We start from the raw sequence: 14,710 nt of genomic DNA, 5'->3' as shown, positions 1-14,710 counted from the left end.
ACGTTTTTTGAGCGACATGCTATACGATGGCGTTTTTTGAGCAACATGCTATACTATGATGTTTTTTGCACCAAAGGTTATACTATGATGTTTTTAGAGCGACATGCTATACTATGATGTTTTTTGGACCAAAGGCTATACTATGACATTTTTTGGATGACATGCTATACTATGATGTTTTTTGCACCAAAGGCTATACTATGATGTTTTTTGAGCGACATGCTATGACGTTTTTTGAGTGACATGCTATACTATGGCGTTTTTTGAGCAACATGCTATACTATGACGTTTTTTGGGCGACATGCTAATACTATGATGTTTTTAGAGCGACATGCTATACTATGACCTTTTTTGGACCAAAGGCTGTACTATGACGTTTTTTGAGTGACATGCCATACTATGATGTTTTTTGGACCAAAGGCTATACGATAACGTTTTTTGGACCAAAGGCTATACTATGACGTTTTTAGAGTGACATGCTATACTATGACGTTTTTTGAGCGACATGCTATACGATGGCGTTTTTTGAGCAACATGCTATACTATGATGTTTTTTGGACCAAAGGCTATACTATGACATTTTTAGAGCGACATACTATACTATGATGTTTTTTGGACCGAAGGCTATACGATGACGTTCTTTGGACCAAAGGCTATACTATGACGTTTTTTGAGCGACATGCTATACTATGATGTTTTTTGCCCCAAAGGCTATACTATGATGTTTTTTGAGCGACATGCTATGACGTTTTTTGAGCGACATGCTATACGATGGCGTTTTTTGAGCAACATGCTATACTATGATGTTTTTTGGACCAAAGGCTATACTATGACATTTTTAGAGCGACATACTATACTATGATGTTTTTTGGACCGAAGGCTATACGATGACGTTCTTTGGACCAAAGGCTATACTATGACGTTTTTTGAGCGACATGCTATACTATGATGTTTTTTGCCCCAAAGGCTATACTATGATGTTTTTTGAGCGACATGCTATGACGTTTTTTGAGCAACATGCTATACTATGGCGTTTTTTGAGCAACATGCTATACTATGATGTTTTTTGGACCAAAGGCTATACTATGACGTTTTTAGAGCGACATGCTATACTATGATGTTTTTTGGACCAAAGGCTATACTATGACATTTTTTGGATGACATGCTATACTATGACGTTTTTTGGACGACATGCTATACTATGACATTTTTTGGGCGACATGCTATACTATGATTTTTTTTGGGCGACATGCTAATACTATGACATTTTTAGAGCGACATGCTATACTATGACCTTTTTTGGACCAAAGGCTGTACTATGATGTTTTTTGAGTGACATGCTATACTATGACGTTTTTGGGACCAAAGGCTATACGATGATGTTTTTTGGACCAAAGGCTATACTATGACGTTTTTTGAGCGACATGCTATCCTATGACGTTTTTTGAGCAACATGCTATACTATGATGTTTTTTGGACCAAAGGCTATACTATGACATTTTTAGAGCGACATACTATACTATGATGTTTTTTGGACCAAAGGCTATACGATGACGTTCTTTGGACCAAAGGCTATACTATGACGTTTTTTGAGCGACATACTATACTATGATGTTTTTTGCACCAAAGGCTATACTATGATGTTTATTGAGCGACGTGCTATACTATGACGTTTTTTGAGCGACATGCTATACTATGGCGTTTTTTGAGCAACATGCTATACTATGATGTTTTTTGGACCAAAGGCTATACTATGACATTTTTAGAGCGACATACTATACTATGATGTTTTTTGGACCAAAGGCTATACGATGACGTTCTTTGGACCAAAGGCTATACTATGACGTTTTTTGAGCGACATGCTATACTATGATGTTTTTTGCACCAAAGGCTATACTATGATGTTTTTTGAGCGACATGCTATGACGTTTTTTGAGCGACATGCTATCCTATGGCGTTTTTTGAGCAACATGCTATACTATGGCGTTTTTTGAGCAACATGCTATACTATGATGTTTTTTGGACCAAAGGCTATACTATGACATTTTTTGGATGACATGCTATACTATGACGTTTTTTGGGCAACATGCTATACTATGACGTTTTTTGGGCGACATGCTAATACTATGACGTTTTTAGAGCGACATGCTATACTATGACCTTTTTTGGACCAAAGGCTGTACTATGACGTTTTTTCAGTGACATGCTATACTATGACGTTTTTTGGACCAAAGGCTATACGATGACGTTTTTTGGACCAAAGGCTATACTATGACGTTTTTAGAGCGACATGCTATACGATGGCGTTTTTTGAGCAACATGCTATACTATGATGTTTTTTGGACCGAAGGCTATACGATGACGTTCTTTGGACCAAAGGCTATACTATGACGTTTTTAGAGCGACATACTATACTATGATGTTTTTTGCACTAAAGGCTCTACTATGACGTTTTTTGAGCAACATGCTATACTATGACGTTTTTTGGACCAAAGGCTATACTATGACGTTTTTAGAGCGACATATTATACTATGATGTTTTTTGCACCAAAGGATATACTATGACGTTTTTTGGACGACATGCTATACTATGACGTTTTTTGGGCGACATGCTATACTATGACGTTTTTAGAGCGACATGCTATACTATGACGTTTTTTGAGTGACATGCTATACTATGACCTTTTTTGGACCAAAGGCTATACTATGACGTTTTTTGAATGACATGCTATACTATGACGTTTTTTGGACCAAAGGCTATACGATGATGTTTTTTGGACCAAAGGCTATACGATGATGTTTTTTGGACCAAAGGCTATACGATGATGTTTTTTGGACCAAAGGCTATACGATGATGTTTTTTGGACCAAAGGCTATACGATGATGTTTTTTGGACCAAAGGCTATACGATGATGTTTTTTGGACCAAAGGCTATACTATGACGTTTTTAGAGCGACATGATAAACTATGACGTTTGTTGGGTGACATGCTATACTCTAGGCTTTTTTAATTGACATATTACTATGACATTTTTTTGCTTTAGTTATTTTTTGTTGTTTTTTAGCAACGTATTATCAGAATTTGAACAGTTTTAAAAATTACTATACTTTTACTTGTGCAATGAAATATTATTCTATGGCATTTTTTAGACAGCCAGGACATAACAACGTTTTGTGGACTAAAGGCTATAATATGACGTTTTGACAAGAAATGCAACATCGTTTATGAAATTCCATGCAAATCTTGCCAGAAAACATGCATTGGAGAAACAGGCAGATCATTCAACACAAGACAAAGAGAACACCAGACAGAATGCGAAAAGGAAACAACTGGACGACTCACAAGAACACAAAAAGAAAAAGCCGAACAAGCAAACAAAAAATCAGCCATCACGGATCACTGCAAAAGAAATAATCAGACTGGGACAGGGGGAGGATTTTAACATCGGAGACCAACAAACATAAATGATAGATCAAGGAGGCCATCGAGATCAGGAAGCGGGCGAGCTGCTCCATGAACCGGGACGAGGGGGCCTACACCCTCTCGCATACCTGGGATTCCATCCTCCAGAGACCACCTGACGGCGGGGGGCGTGGCCGGTCTGACAGATTCTGACAGATGTGTCAGACCGGCCACCTGATAAAAAAGGACACGTCAGCACACGTCGGATGACGCTCTGAAGAAGACTGCAGTTGCAGTTGAAACATGTCAGCTAAGGTAAAACCATCTTTTCTTTGATTTGTCGGTGTAAAAAAATAACGTTATTCCACACACACATTTATCTTTCACTGTCGCAAAAAAGAACTCTTCCTCCCAATCATCGTGAAAATAGTGTTTTCTCTTTGGCTTCTCTGCCATGTTTTGGGTGTAAAACCCACACCTAGCTTCCCAAAGTGTCTGCGCCCAGACGCTTCAGCAGAGTGACCTGGTGGTTTGACATGCAGTGAACTTTGACTTGGACAAGGTCAAAGTTCATTTACACTGAAGACACTTTTGTTTTAAAAAAAATATATATTAAATATTTTTCATTTAAAATCTGCATTCATGTAAGTATTTTTGATTCAAAAAGAACAGCGACTATAATTTTTTTAGAAGGAATATCATGGTGACTAGTGTTACTTGTAGAACGTGTTGCAGGCAACTCACATGGTCTCTGCGACAATGAGGTGCCAGTGGGCACCGTGTTGGCTACCCCTGGACAAGAGAGTAGATTTACTGTTTTCTCCAGTTTAACTTCAGAGACTCAGCAGATATTCAGGACGACTGACAACACAGAACCTTAACCTTACTGTTTTAATCACATTTAGGTTTTCTAAACATTACACCAATGTGAACCAGCGTCTCCATGAACAGTTTTATTAACTAAATGCACTACATTACAGTAACACAACACACTTCAGCTGTTTACATGAAACTCAACACAAACATCGCTAGCTTAATGCTACGTTAGCTTTAATCAGGCTACGACTGAGCAGCTAGCTCGGTTAGCATCGCTAACACTAAAGCTAATATTTACTGTGCTAACTCTCTTCTCTGGTCAACACACACAGAAATAAACTCCACCAACATCTGGAGTGCATGGCACACATTATATCTGACACTAAAGCTGCATATGAAGTGCATTAAAAGCGGCACCGATACGAAAATAAACACTAACTTACCGAACTATCAGAGTCCTTTCAGTGTCTGCTGGTAGAATCAGCTGAAGGCAGAAAACTGGTTAAAACAAGCCAACGAGCAAGAAAACTGTCTGTGGAAAATGTTCTGCTGCTCCAACGATTAATAAACCAACAGTTATTATATCAGAATTAATCCAAACGAGGAGAGTAGAGTCTCTACTTCCTCCTCCATAGGACCTGTCAATCATTCCAGACCAGACTGTCAATCAAGTAACCCCGCCCCCTGGCTTCGCAAAACTTTAACGCTCTATAAAAAATCAATATTAATTTATTTTAAGATCGGCCACCTGATCTCTCATTTTGACCATGAAAACTAACGAAAAAAATAAAATACAGTCTATGCACCGTACTCTGTTTGGCTCCACACTTGCTGATGACTACTTCCGGTCTCAGAAAATGAAAAAACGGACCTTTTCTCGTTTCTGTCTGTTACTGATTTTACTTTTTTGTTATTTTAAATATAAAATGAAAATCAAAACATTTTTAAAAATTCGTATATCCCTTTTTAATCATGAAAAGGAAAAACGCCTTGTATTTCAATTTTAATTTTTGTATTTTAAAACGAAAATCAAATAACCACTGTTTTTTTGTTTTTCAATACCCGTTTCAGAACGGAAAATCCAATTGCCAAAATATACACGGACTGATTACACTCGCTTTCGAACATGTTGAAGTTTTGTTTTCCTCTCATTCTCCTTATATGAGAAGCACGATGGACTATTTCCGTTGTTTTGTGAATCATTCCTTGAATGTTTTTAAATTACATGTTCGAAATAAATAAATTAAATTAACCTTCCAAATCAAAATTTTACTGTAAATAGCAACAGTGTATAGTATATCACTGTGTTGCAAATTTAAATAAGGATCTACTGAATGAAAATCAACGAAAAGACATTTTAAGCATAAATGAATGCAGTACAGTAACGAATTGGGGCGTAAAATTGGGCAGTCGTAGAGCATTTTAGACAGGCATCTGTAAGGACCGCAAGATACAAAACGAAGGGGTCCTGCGGGCGTCTCCGTTGCATAGAAACGAAAATTGTCGGGGATGTCGTGCGTCTCCAAAGTTCAAACCTCTTTTTTAACCTGTGCAGTGAAGACAACCGTTTAGCTTTACCTTGTGTCATAGAGGAGGAATATCCACACGACGGACAACGATATTAAATCGAGGTTAACGATTAAAATGACGCTAATTTCGTTCGCGGCTCGAACCTTGTAGTAACTAGCAGCCGTCTCTCCTTCGGTAGTATGGTGTGAACTGCCAAAGTGATGGTACAGTAACCCACGGGAGACATTAGAAAGGCAAATGTAACCCGTAACCGTCTCTAAAGTGCCGTCGTTTTTTCGGTGAGCTCCGGTTTTGTCGACGAACCGGTGAAATTAGCGACTTAAACCCGAACCACGCGATTGAAAGCAGCTAACCGATGGCGAGCTAGCTAACAGTGCGTCCAATGCAGCCGTTCTACAGGAGCTTAACCAAGTGTGTTTCAGGTGTTTGTAAAAGCTGTTACTGTCAGGGAGAAGGTCGAGGAAATGGCTGGCGACGTTAGCAGTATCCCTGAACTGGACCAAAAGAAATACGATGCGGATGAACAAGTGAAGATCATCTGTTTAGGAGACAGCGCAGTTGGTAAATCTAAGTGAGTAGTAGCTGTTTGTGTTTTGCGGTATTTTTTAAAGCTTTTATCAGATCATCTGTAGAGCTAACAGACTGTTTCTGCTTCTCTCTTAGGCTGATGGAGAGGTTTTTAATGGACGAGTTGAATCCTTCCACTGCTTTGGATATTTGAAAAGAAATTACCTCTTTATCTGTTAGTTTTTCGAATATTTATTAGCAACTGTATTACAATAATGCCAATTTGTCGCTTACAAAGCAGAGACCTGTAGGCTTAGAGTGGGACACAGATGATTTTAGTCTTAAGATGCTTTTGGGAAACTAGAGCCACACGTTAAAAAAAACAAAACATTAATATTCCCCCCAAAACAGACGATCAAATGAATCAAACAGTTTAGAAATGATCATGTCATAATCTCACAGGATATTTACACGTGTAAAAACAAAATGACATCCAAAGACATACGTATTTATATAGAAGAAAATATTTCTGACATTACAATAAATTTACAAATGTATTTTAACAGTCTTTTTAGACAATAAAAAAATTGTTAAACATATTTGTCAGTTATAGGTTATGAATATTATTTTACATTAGTCTATTTTTGTAATTTTAATAATGTTTTTTGTGTATTTAAAATATTTGTTAAATATGTAGAATAAAAAGGCTGAAAAAAAGCCATAAAATAACAGATATTTTTTGATAGTGAAGTCATATAAAATGTGTTTTTTATTTATATAGTCGACCAAAGTCCTGCATGTTATAAGACGGGCAATGACAAAATATGTTAAAAAAAATTAAGTAACACTTCTAAAACAAATCACTTTAAATCATGGTGCCTTGAAATGTGTAAATACTCTATATTGACCTTTAATACATTTAATGTTTCTATGGATTTTAAAATTAGAAGTGTTTTTTTCTAGTATTGTGCAGCCAGTTTTTCAGAGTATATACTAACCTTTAATGTTACTAACCTGCCTGTCTTGTCTGTTTGTTATTTCTGTTATATGTCAGCTGCTGACTTCGGGATTAATAAAGTATCTATCTATCTATCTATCTATCTATCTATCTATCTATCTATCTATCTATCTATCTATCTATCTATCTATCTATCTATCTATCTATCTATCTATCTATCTATCTATCTATCTATCTATCTATCTATCTATCTATCTATCAAGACAAAATGGGATGACAAGTTGCAGGATCAAATATTAAAATAAGTATAAACAACTGAAATATTGAGACAAAGGAAGGCTTTTCAGATGTCAGCGCCAAGGCACAGTCTCCCTTACTCACAAACGTCCCTTGCAGAAAGATTCTAAGGATCTAAGAAGCCTACAGTTAGTGGTCGGGACAGATATGCTCTCAAATGTGCCCAAAATGCGGCTTTATAAACAAATATAAGGACCTTAAAATCAATTTTGTTCAACAGATAGCCAGTGCCAATAAGGAGTTTTACAGCAGCATTTGCATCAGCTGCAGATGAGGCAGTAATCTAGCCTAGAGGAGATTAATGCAGTAGTTAACAGTCTTCATGTTATTCAAACAGAGGATGGATTACAATGTGGCAATAGTCTGCAGTTGAAAGTAGCACCATTTCACCACAGGGTTAATCCAATTCAGGATTTAAGATCCTTAACTCTTCCTTCAGTCGTCCCCAGCAGTTATCAACCTATGCGCTGACTCTCTACAAACACACAGCCACCGTAGGAAACAAGACAGTAGCGGTCGGTATGTGTTGTGCTTTCGTTCGATACTGATTTGATAATCAATTTGGTTCAGACTTCATGTTGCTTCAACAGGAACAGTTAATGTTTTTGTTCCTCAGATTTCTGGGACACTGCTGGTCAGGAGAGGTTTCAGAACATGCATCCCTCATACTACCACAAAGCTCATGCATGCATCATGGTAAGACCTGGCAGCCTTTAAGTATTTATTAACCTAACCTTTCACTTCCTGCAGGGAAGCGAAATAAGAACATCGAGAGACTGTAAATAGTACTCAGAAAAGTAATTACTACGTGTTTATATCACTTGAACTTTAACTGCATATGGAGAACTGGATAGTTGCCACTCTGTCGGTAAAAAAAAAAAAAAAAAAAAATTTCAATTCTCGTTTAAATCTTTTAGGTTTTTGATGTCCAAAGGAAGATTACATATAAGAATTTAGCCAACTGGTATAAGGAGCTGAGAGAGTATAGACCGGAGATACCCTGTTGTGTTGTTGCCAACAAAATCGATGGTGAGTCTTGCTGTGAAACGCTGCACAACAGTTAATATTCAGTTTTTAAAATGCTTGCATTTTTAGATAGATAGATTAAACCTTTATTGATCCCACAGCGGGGAAATTTATGGTGTAACAGCAGCAAATAGAAAAACTGTTTGAATAAAAAGAGCAGCACACAGTGCATAGATATACTTTCACCTTCTAGAAGAAAAACACAAATGTATGTTTATCTTGTATAGGTAGTTTTTTATTCATTGATTTATTGGTAAAGTCGATGCTAGGTTTACAGATACTAATGTGTTTGGTTTTCCACATCTGCAGCGGACTTGAAGGTGACACAGAGAAGCTTTAACTTTGGGAAGAAGCAAGGGCTCCCATTTTACTTTGTGTCAGCGGCCGACGGAACAAATGTAGTTAAGGTTTGAATACATTGTTTTTCTCTTGCAGTACTAATAAAAATGGTGACTCCTAAGTTTACTCTGTAATGCATTTCATACTCATTAGTTAACAGTAAGTTAACAGCATTAGGATACAACTGTATTCCTTTTATGAGCCAACATGTCATATTGTTTCAACTTTTACTCCCATAAATTGTACAACCCTCACACTGTAACTCTCACGTCAGATGTTCAGAGAGATGATCAAGAGAGCCGTGGACTACAAACAAAACCCCAGCGACTTCATGGATGAAGTAATGCAAGAATTAGAGGTACAGAACAGACAGTCTGATCACTGCTCTCACCTCTTAAGCATACAGATTCGACATGCTGCCAAACACACCCTCGTCATGATGGCAATACTCCCGATTCTGGATTATGGCGACATGGTTTACAAAATGCCCCCAAGTACCTTGCTCAAAAAACTGGACACTCTTTATCACTCAGCCATCCGCTTTGCCACTAACACACCCTTCCACACTCACCATTGTGATCTCTATAAATTGGTGAGGTGACCCTTCCTTCATACCAGGCGGCTTCACTACTGGTTTCATTTTGTTTACAAGTCAATTCTGAGCAAGATGCCTCCCTACCTGTCTTCTCTTCTTCACCTGCTCCATAATTCATATTGTACTAGGTCTAGTGAATACATCAAGCTCATCATCTCCAGTACTTGTACACTTTTTGGCCGTAACTCCTTTCACTTTGCAGCAGCTAATGACTGGAACACCTTACAAAACACCCTCAAACTTTCAACTTTGACTCCACTCACCACCTTCAAGCTTAAACTCCAACAGATTTAGTTGACTCTTGCTCCTGCTGATCATTTCTCACTTTACTTATATGCATACTTTTATATATATATATATATACACACTTTCTACACCTCGTGCATATTTTTTTCACTCACGTGCATAAGTTCCCATGCTTCTTGTTTACTTTTGTTCTTTGTTATGTTTATATGTCTATTGGTGTCTGGAGTTTACATATATATTTGTTCCTGCTGGCTCTTCTTGGCCAGGTCATGTTTGCAGATGTTTGAGAACTGGTTCTCAAATGTTTTTATCTGAAAAAAGTAAAGGTCAAATAAAATATTTCCTTCAAAGGATGAAAAACATTTTTTTTTCACTACTCGCTCTCAGAAATACTATAATGGGTTAATCATCTGCTATTGTTGTTTTCTTAATAGATATTTTCAGATGCATACTCAAAAACGACATAATTTGAACCATTAATATTCACTCCAGCTCCAGTTACTTTTTAAATCATCTTGTTCATGTGGAAAAGTCTTTTTCTAATCCACTCTTCGTTGCTGCTTTTAGCTGTAAAAGCATTTTGGACCATAAACATGTTCATACTGATGCTCTCTGCCTCACTCTGCTTACAGAACTTTGACCTGGAGAAGAAAGAAGATAATTCAGACGCAGATGAGGACGGATTGAAAGTAGAGAGTCCAAAGTTGGATTGAAAGTTTTCTACAGAGCATCCATCCCTCATGTCCTGCTTCTCTGTGAAAGACAACATCAACAGACACACTTATCCTTATATAATTTTGGTTGTCTGCCTTTTAAATGATCAGATTGTATCTCTACTACTGGACGGCAGACAGTCAGGATTTAAATGACTGCCCTCCATCTGTCCAGCAATACCAGCAGGGTAATAAGCCTGATGGAATAATTAGGATTTGTGTTGTTTACCACATTTATTTAGCTGCTGTTTTAGCATCGTTATTCATAGCCTGAACATCTACTATTATAATAGTAGAAAATTAATGTTTAAGTGTGGAAGAAAAAAAAACGACTTTGTGTCATGTAATAACAATGTGAAGTGATGAACTAAGTCACACAGAGCAGAGAGAACGTGTGATTATAAACTTCATTTGCTGCTGTCCTCGATGTTTGTGTGTAGTGTTGTGTGCAGTGCCAGTGGGAGGCTGCATCTGTCGGCTGCTTTGGTTGCATTAATTTCATGATGTAAATTCTGTTTTTTAGCACCCTATAAATGAAAACTTAATGTACCATGGAACCAAACTGTTATCATGTCTCTTTTCTACTTGCTGTGAACCAGCAGTAGAGCACCAAGAAGTCAACGGAACATGAGCTGCCAGTTATATACAGTCATGGAAAAAAATATAAGTCCATCCCTGTTTTCTTCTATTTCTTGTTCATTTTAATGCCTGGAACAACTAAAGGTACGTTTGTTTGGACAAATCTAATGATGACAACAAAAATAGCTCGTAATAGTTTGAGAGCTGATATCTAGCCATTTTCCATGGTTTTCCTGATAATATACAAAATCTCTTCAGTTCTTCCATCAATAGCATTGTGCTGTCAAAAACAGCTTTTAGGATTCCATGTTTTCTTTTCTGTCTGTTATGGTCACATGATCCACACAGGAGTTAGTACTGATTCATAACCATTGTTTCTGATGACTGCAGCCATGCGTCTTGGATGTTCTCCACCAGCTTCTGACATTGTTCTGCTGTCACAGCAGCCCATTCCTGTTGCACTCATTCTAACTAATCTTTGTTTTTGGGCTTGTGGTTCTCCATTTTGCGTTTGATGATTTTCCACAGGGTTTCAGTTGGATTTAGATCTGGTGATTGAGCAGCCAAGGCATGGTGCCAGTGTTCTGGTTCTCCAGCCAGGCTTTAACTGACCTTGTCTTGTTGGAAAATCCAGTAATTGGAGGCAGGAAAGAGTTTTCCAGCTGATGGAAGAAGACTGTTTTCAACAGTAGCCCCAAACATGACCTGCTTCATTTGTCCCTGTTCCACCCAGACTGAAACTACCCGAGATGGTCACTGATCCACCCCCATGTTTTACTGTAGAGGCAGACAGTCTGGTTTGTAGCTTCTCCAGGCTTCCTCCTAACCAGTAAGTTGGCTGGAGTGGACATCAACTGAAAACTGGATTCATCCCTGAAGAGAACCTTAGACCAATCATCAACAGTCCAATCCTTGCAATCCCAGCAAAGAGTAACCAGCTTTCCTCTGCCTTTCCTTGATGAAGGGCTTCTTCCATGTCCTGTGTGACTTCAGACCAGCTTCAAGAAGTAGGTTTCCAACTGTCCTTGCCGAACAAGTCACATTTCTCCAGTGTTCACTCATTTTTACGGTCCCTGGAAGTCTGAGGATTCCCGACACTGGAACGGATGAGTGATGGTCATCTGGTGGGTAGAAAGATGTTTCCTGACCAGCAGTGGTGTGCACAGATAGACACCAGGTGGTGCTAGAGCACCTGCCCCTTGCCCTCAGTATCAAGCAGGTGCCTGCCGCATCTCAACTTTTTAAACAAAAATTTAAACATTAAACGCACACACAGAGGCACACGCACACACACGACCCACGCCGTATCTCGTAACGTGAACACGAGGAGCGGACACGCGTGTGGCAGCAGCTGCACAGCCCATATAGACTGTAGCCACTAACCAGGTAACACGGAAATGAATCCAGTGTTCATCAACCTCAGTTGCCCCACGGTGCATTTATTTGTCTCTGTTGTGAAGTAGCCTGTCTCATGCAGCGCTAACAACCCTACCTAAATTAACCAACTGCCTGCCTGCTTAACAAGCTGGACTACCCATAATAATAATCAATTAATAATCAATTAATCGACATAACTTGACGACGATGACCTCACAGCCAATGTTATTTGGTGAACTGGTACAGCATATGATCAGTATACTAGAACTGAATATTTAGTTTGTGTAGGTTTATTATTAGCCTACATTAGGTAGAGGCAACACTTGCTGTGACTTATTTGCTAAATGACAAACAGAAAAAGTAGCTTTCTGCCTTGTTGTTGTAACCAGGTCCAAACAAAACTGCAAAAAATAAATCTCACAGTCTGGGATCACCACAGTTCATCAGTGATGTCCTGTTTTGAGATTTAAAGACCAATATATGTACCTACAAGATTTTCTGAGTCTTAGGCAGTAGGACAGGAATGATTTCACGCAGAGGAATGACACACTGAATCAAATCACTTATTTTCTGAGATATCAATATTATTATTTAAATATCTCCAAGACACATCCAAAATTTTGTTTCAATAACAAATTATTTGGTCAAAATAACAGATTTGCTGCACTCTTTTTTCTTACTCCCGTTGTTCACAACGTTTGATCATTCCCATGTCACCTGTAGAAGCTGTACTCCCTGTCAGGATCAAAAAAGATCCACTGATGTCGAAGGTCGGCAATCCAATTCCTTCACTAGAAAGACGGTCAGTGATCCAACTCCTGCACCACAAAGGAGGTCAGCGATCCAATTCCTTCACCAGAAAGAAGGTCGGCGATCCAACTCCTGCACCACAAAGGAGGTCGGCGATCCAACTCCTGCACCACAAAGGAGGTCGGCGATCCAACCCCTGCACCACAAAGGAGGTCGGCGATCCAACTCCTGCACCAGAACAACGAATCCTCGACTACAGTCCGCGGCCACGGTCACTCCCGGCGGCAGAATTCAGCGCTGAGCTGCATACACAGCTTTCCCCTTCAAAGCCGATTCACCTCACATAGTCCGGTCCGCTAATACACAAAATATACATTTCAGACAATACGCTGGAAAGTCCCCGGTTTGGATCCTGTTTCCCTTGCTTCACAGAGAGCTACCATTACGTCTATCTCCCTCTACAACCAGCATGGAAAAAATAAAGAAAAAAAATGTGCAACGCAGTATGGCTGCCACCTTAACTCGACAGGCTAAGCTAAACACGCTACACATACACGTGTACACTAAGTTCCACCTACACGCAGCTAAATCATTAAAACCCTGGCCACATAACTTTAAAACATCTAAACAAGTTATATATTTAACATCAGTCCACGTACATTTTGTGTATGAACACACACGTTATCTGAAATAAACAGTGCAGCAACTTCTGAACATTCACTGTGACTAAACCGTAGCGTTTAAATCTTAAACGAATTATAAATGATAGAAAAATGATGTATATGAGCTTACCTATTACACAAAATATACATTTCAGACAATATGCTGGAAAGTCCCCGGTTTGGATCCTGTTTTCCTTGCTTCACAGAGAACTACCATTACGTCTACCTCCCTCTACAACCAGCATGGAAAACAACGTGTACAGCGCAGTCCTGCTGCCACCTAGAGGAATCTACCACCAACCGTTCATCACTGCTGCAAAACTGTCGAAAATAACAACAGCTCATAATAAAAAGAAATAAATGACTTTACCAGGAATTTTATGTCTGAAACAGTGCAATAGGAAACTCATACCATCTGGATTATTTACTAAATATTATTCTATCCACATGGAATGTCCCACATATTTAATACTTAACAAAACCATACTAATTTATTAAAACGAACTCTTAAACGTGCAAAACATATGAACAATTTTTTATTAAAAAAATTCAAGATAGAAATTTTTAGGTGGGTTACATTGTAGCCTAATGTCGATCTCTTTTAATTTACCAATTGTTACGGTACAATGTTTTATTAACCCTTTGTGTGTGTGTTTTTTTTTTGTCTACATTTATTCTCAAAGTTTAACTCCACAAAAGGGGTGTCAACATTATATGAGATTGATGCATATTTTAGTCTTGCAGCCAAATATTTTAATATTTAGTGCATGTGTGTGACCATCACCAGCCCTCCCTGAGAGCTAAACAGATATTCTTTATTAGAATTCCCTATTATGAGCCAGGGAGGGCAGTGCTACACCTCAGTGATGTGCAGGGGAAACAAAGACTGGACAGGATGAACAGGGACAGAAAC

General features: G+C 38.4%; 1 protein-coding gene and 1 long non-coding RNA gene across 2 annotated transcripts; one reads left to right on the top strand and one right to left on the bottom strand.

Moving 5' to 3' along the window:
• Positions 1-5,687: 5,687 nt before the first annotated feature.
• Positions 5,688-10,991, top strand: rabl2 (RAB, member of RAS oncogene family-like 2). The gene is made up of 8 exons (XM_023281333.3): positions 5,688-6,319; positions 6,412-6,441; positions 7,950-8,029; positions 8,127-8,206; positions 8,428-8,539; positions 8,846-8,943; positions 9,150-9,233; positions 10,349-10,991. The coding sequence occupies exons 1-8, from the start codon at positions 6,213-6,215 to the stop codon at positions 10,427-10,429; spliced, it is 672 nt and encodes a 223-aa protein (XP_023137101.1). The 5' UTR covers positions 5,688-6,212; the 3' UTR covers positions 10,430-10,991.
• Positions 10,747-14,008, bottom strand: LOC118471072 (uncharacterized). Its single transcript, XR_004848289.2, has 2 exons — positions 13,928-14,008; positions 10,747-13,491 (listed from the first exon to the last, which is right to left on the bottom strand). It is a non-coding gene; the product is annotated as an uncharacterized LOC118471072 (long non-coding RNA).
• Between the last annotated feature and the right edge of the window lie 702 nt (positions 14,009-14,710).

This window comes from Amphiprion ocellaris, chromosome 3 (genome assembly GCF_022539595.1).
Source record: "Amphiprion ocellaris isolate individual 3 ecotype Okinawa chromosome 3, ASM2253959v1, whole genome shotgun sequence".
Lineage (NCBI taxonomy): Eukaryota > Metazoa > Chordata > Actinopteri > Pomacentridae > Amphiprion > Amphiprion ocellaris.
This window is presented reverse-complemented; position numbering and strand designations above follow the sequence as displayed.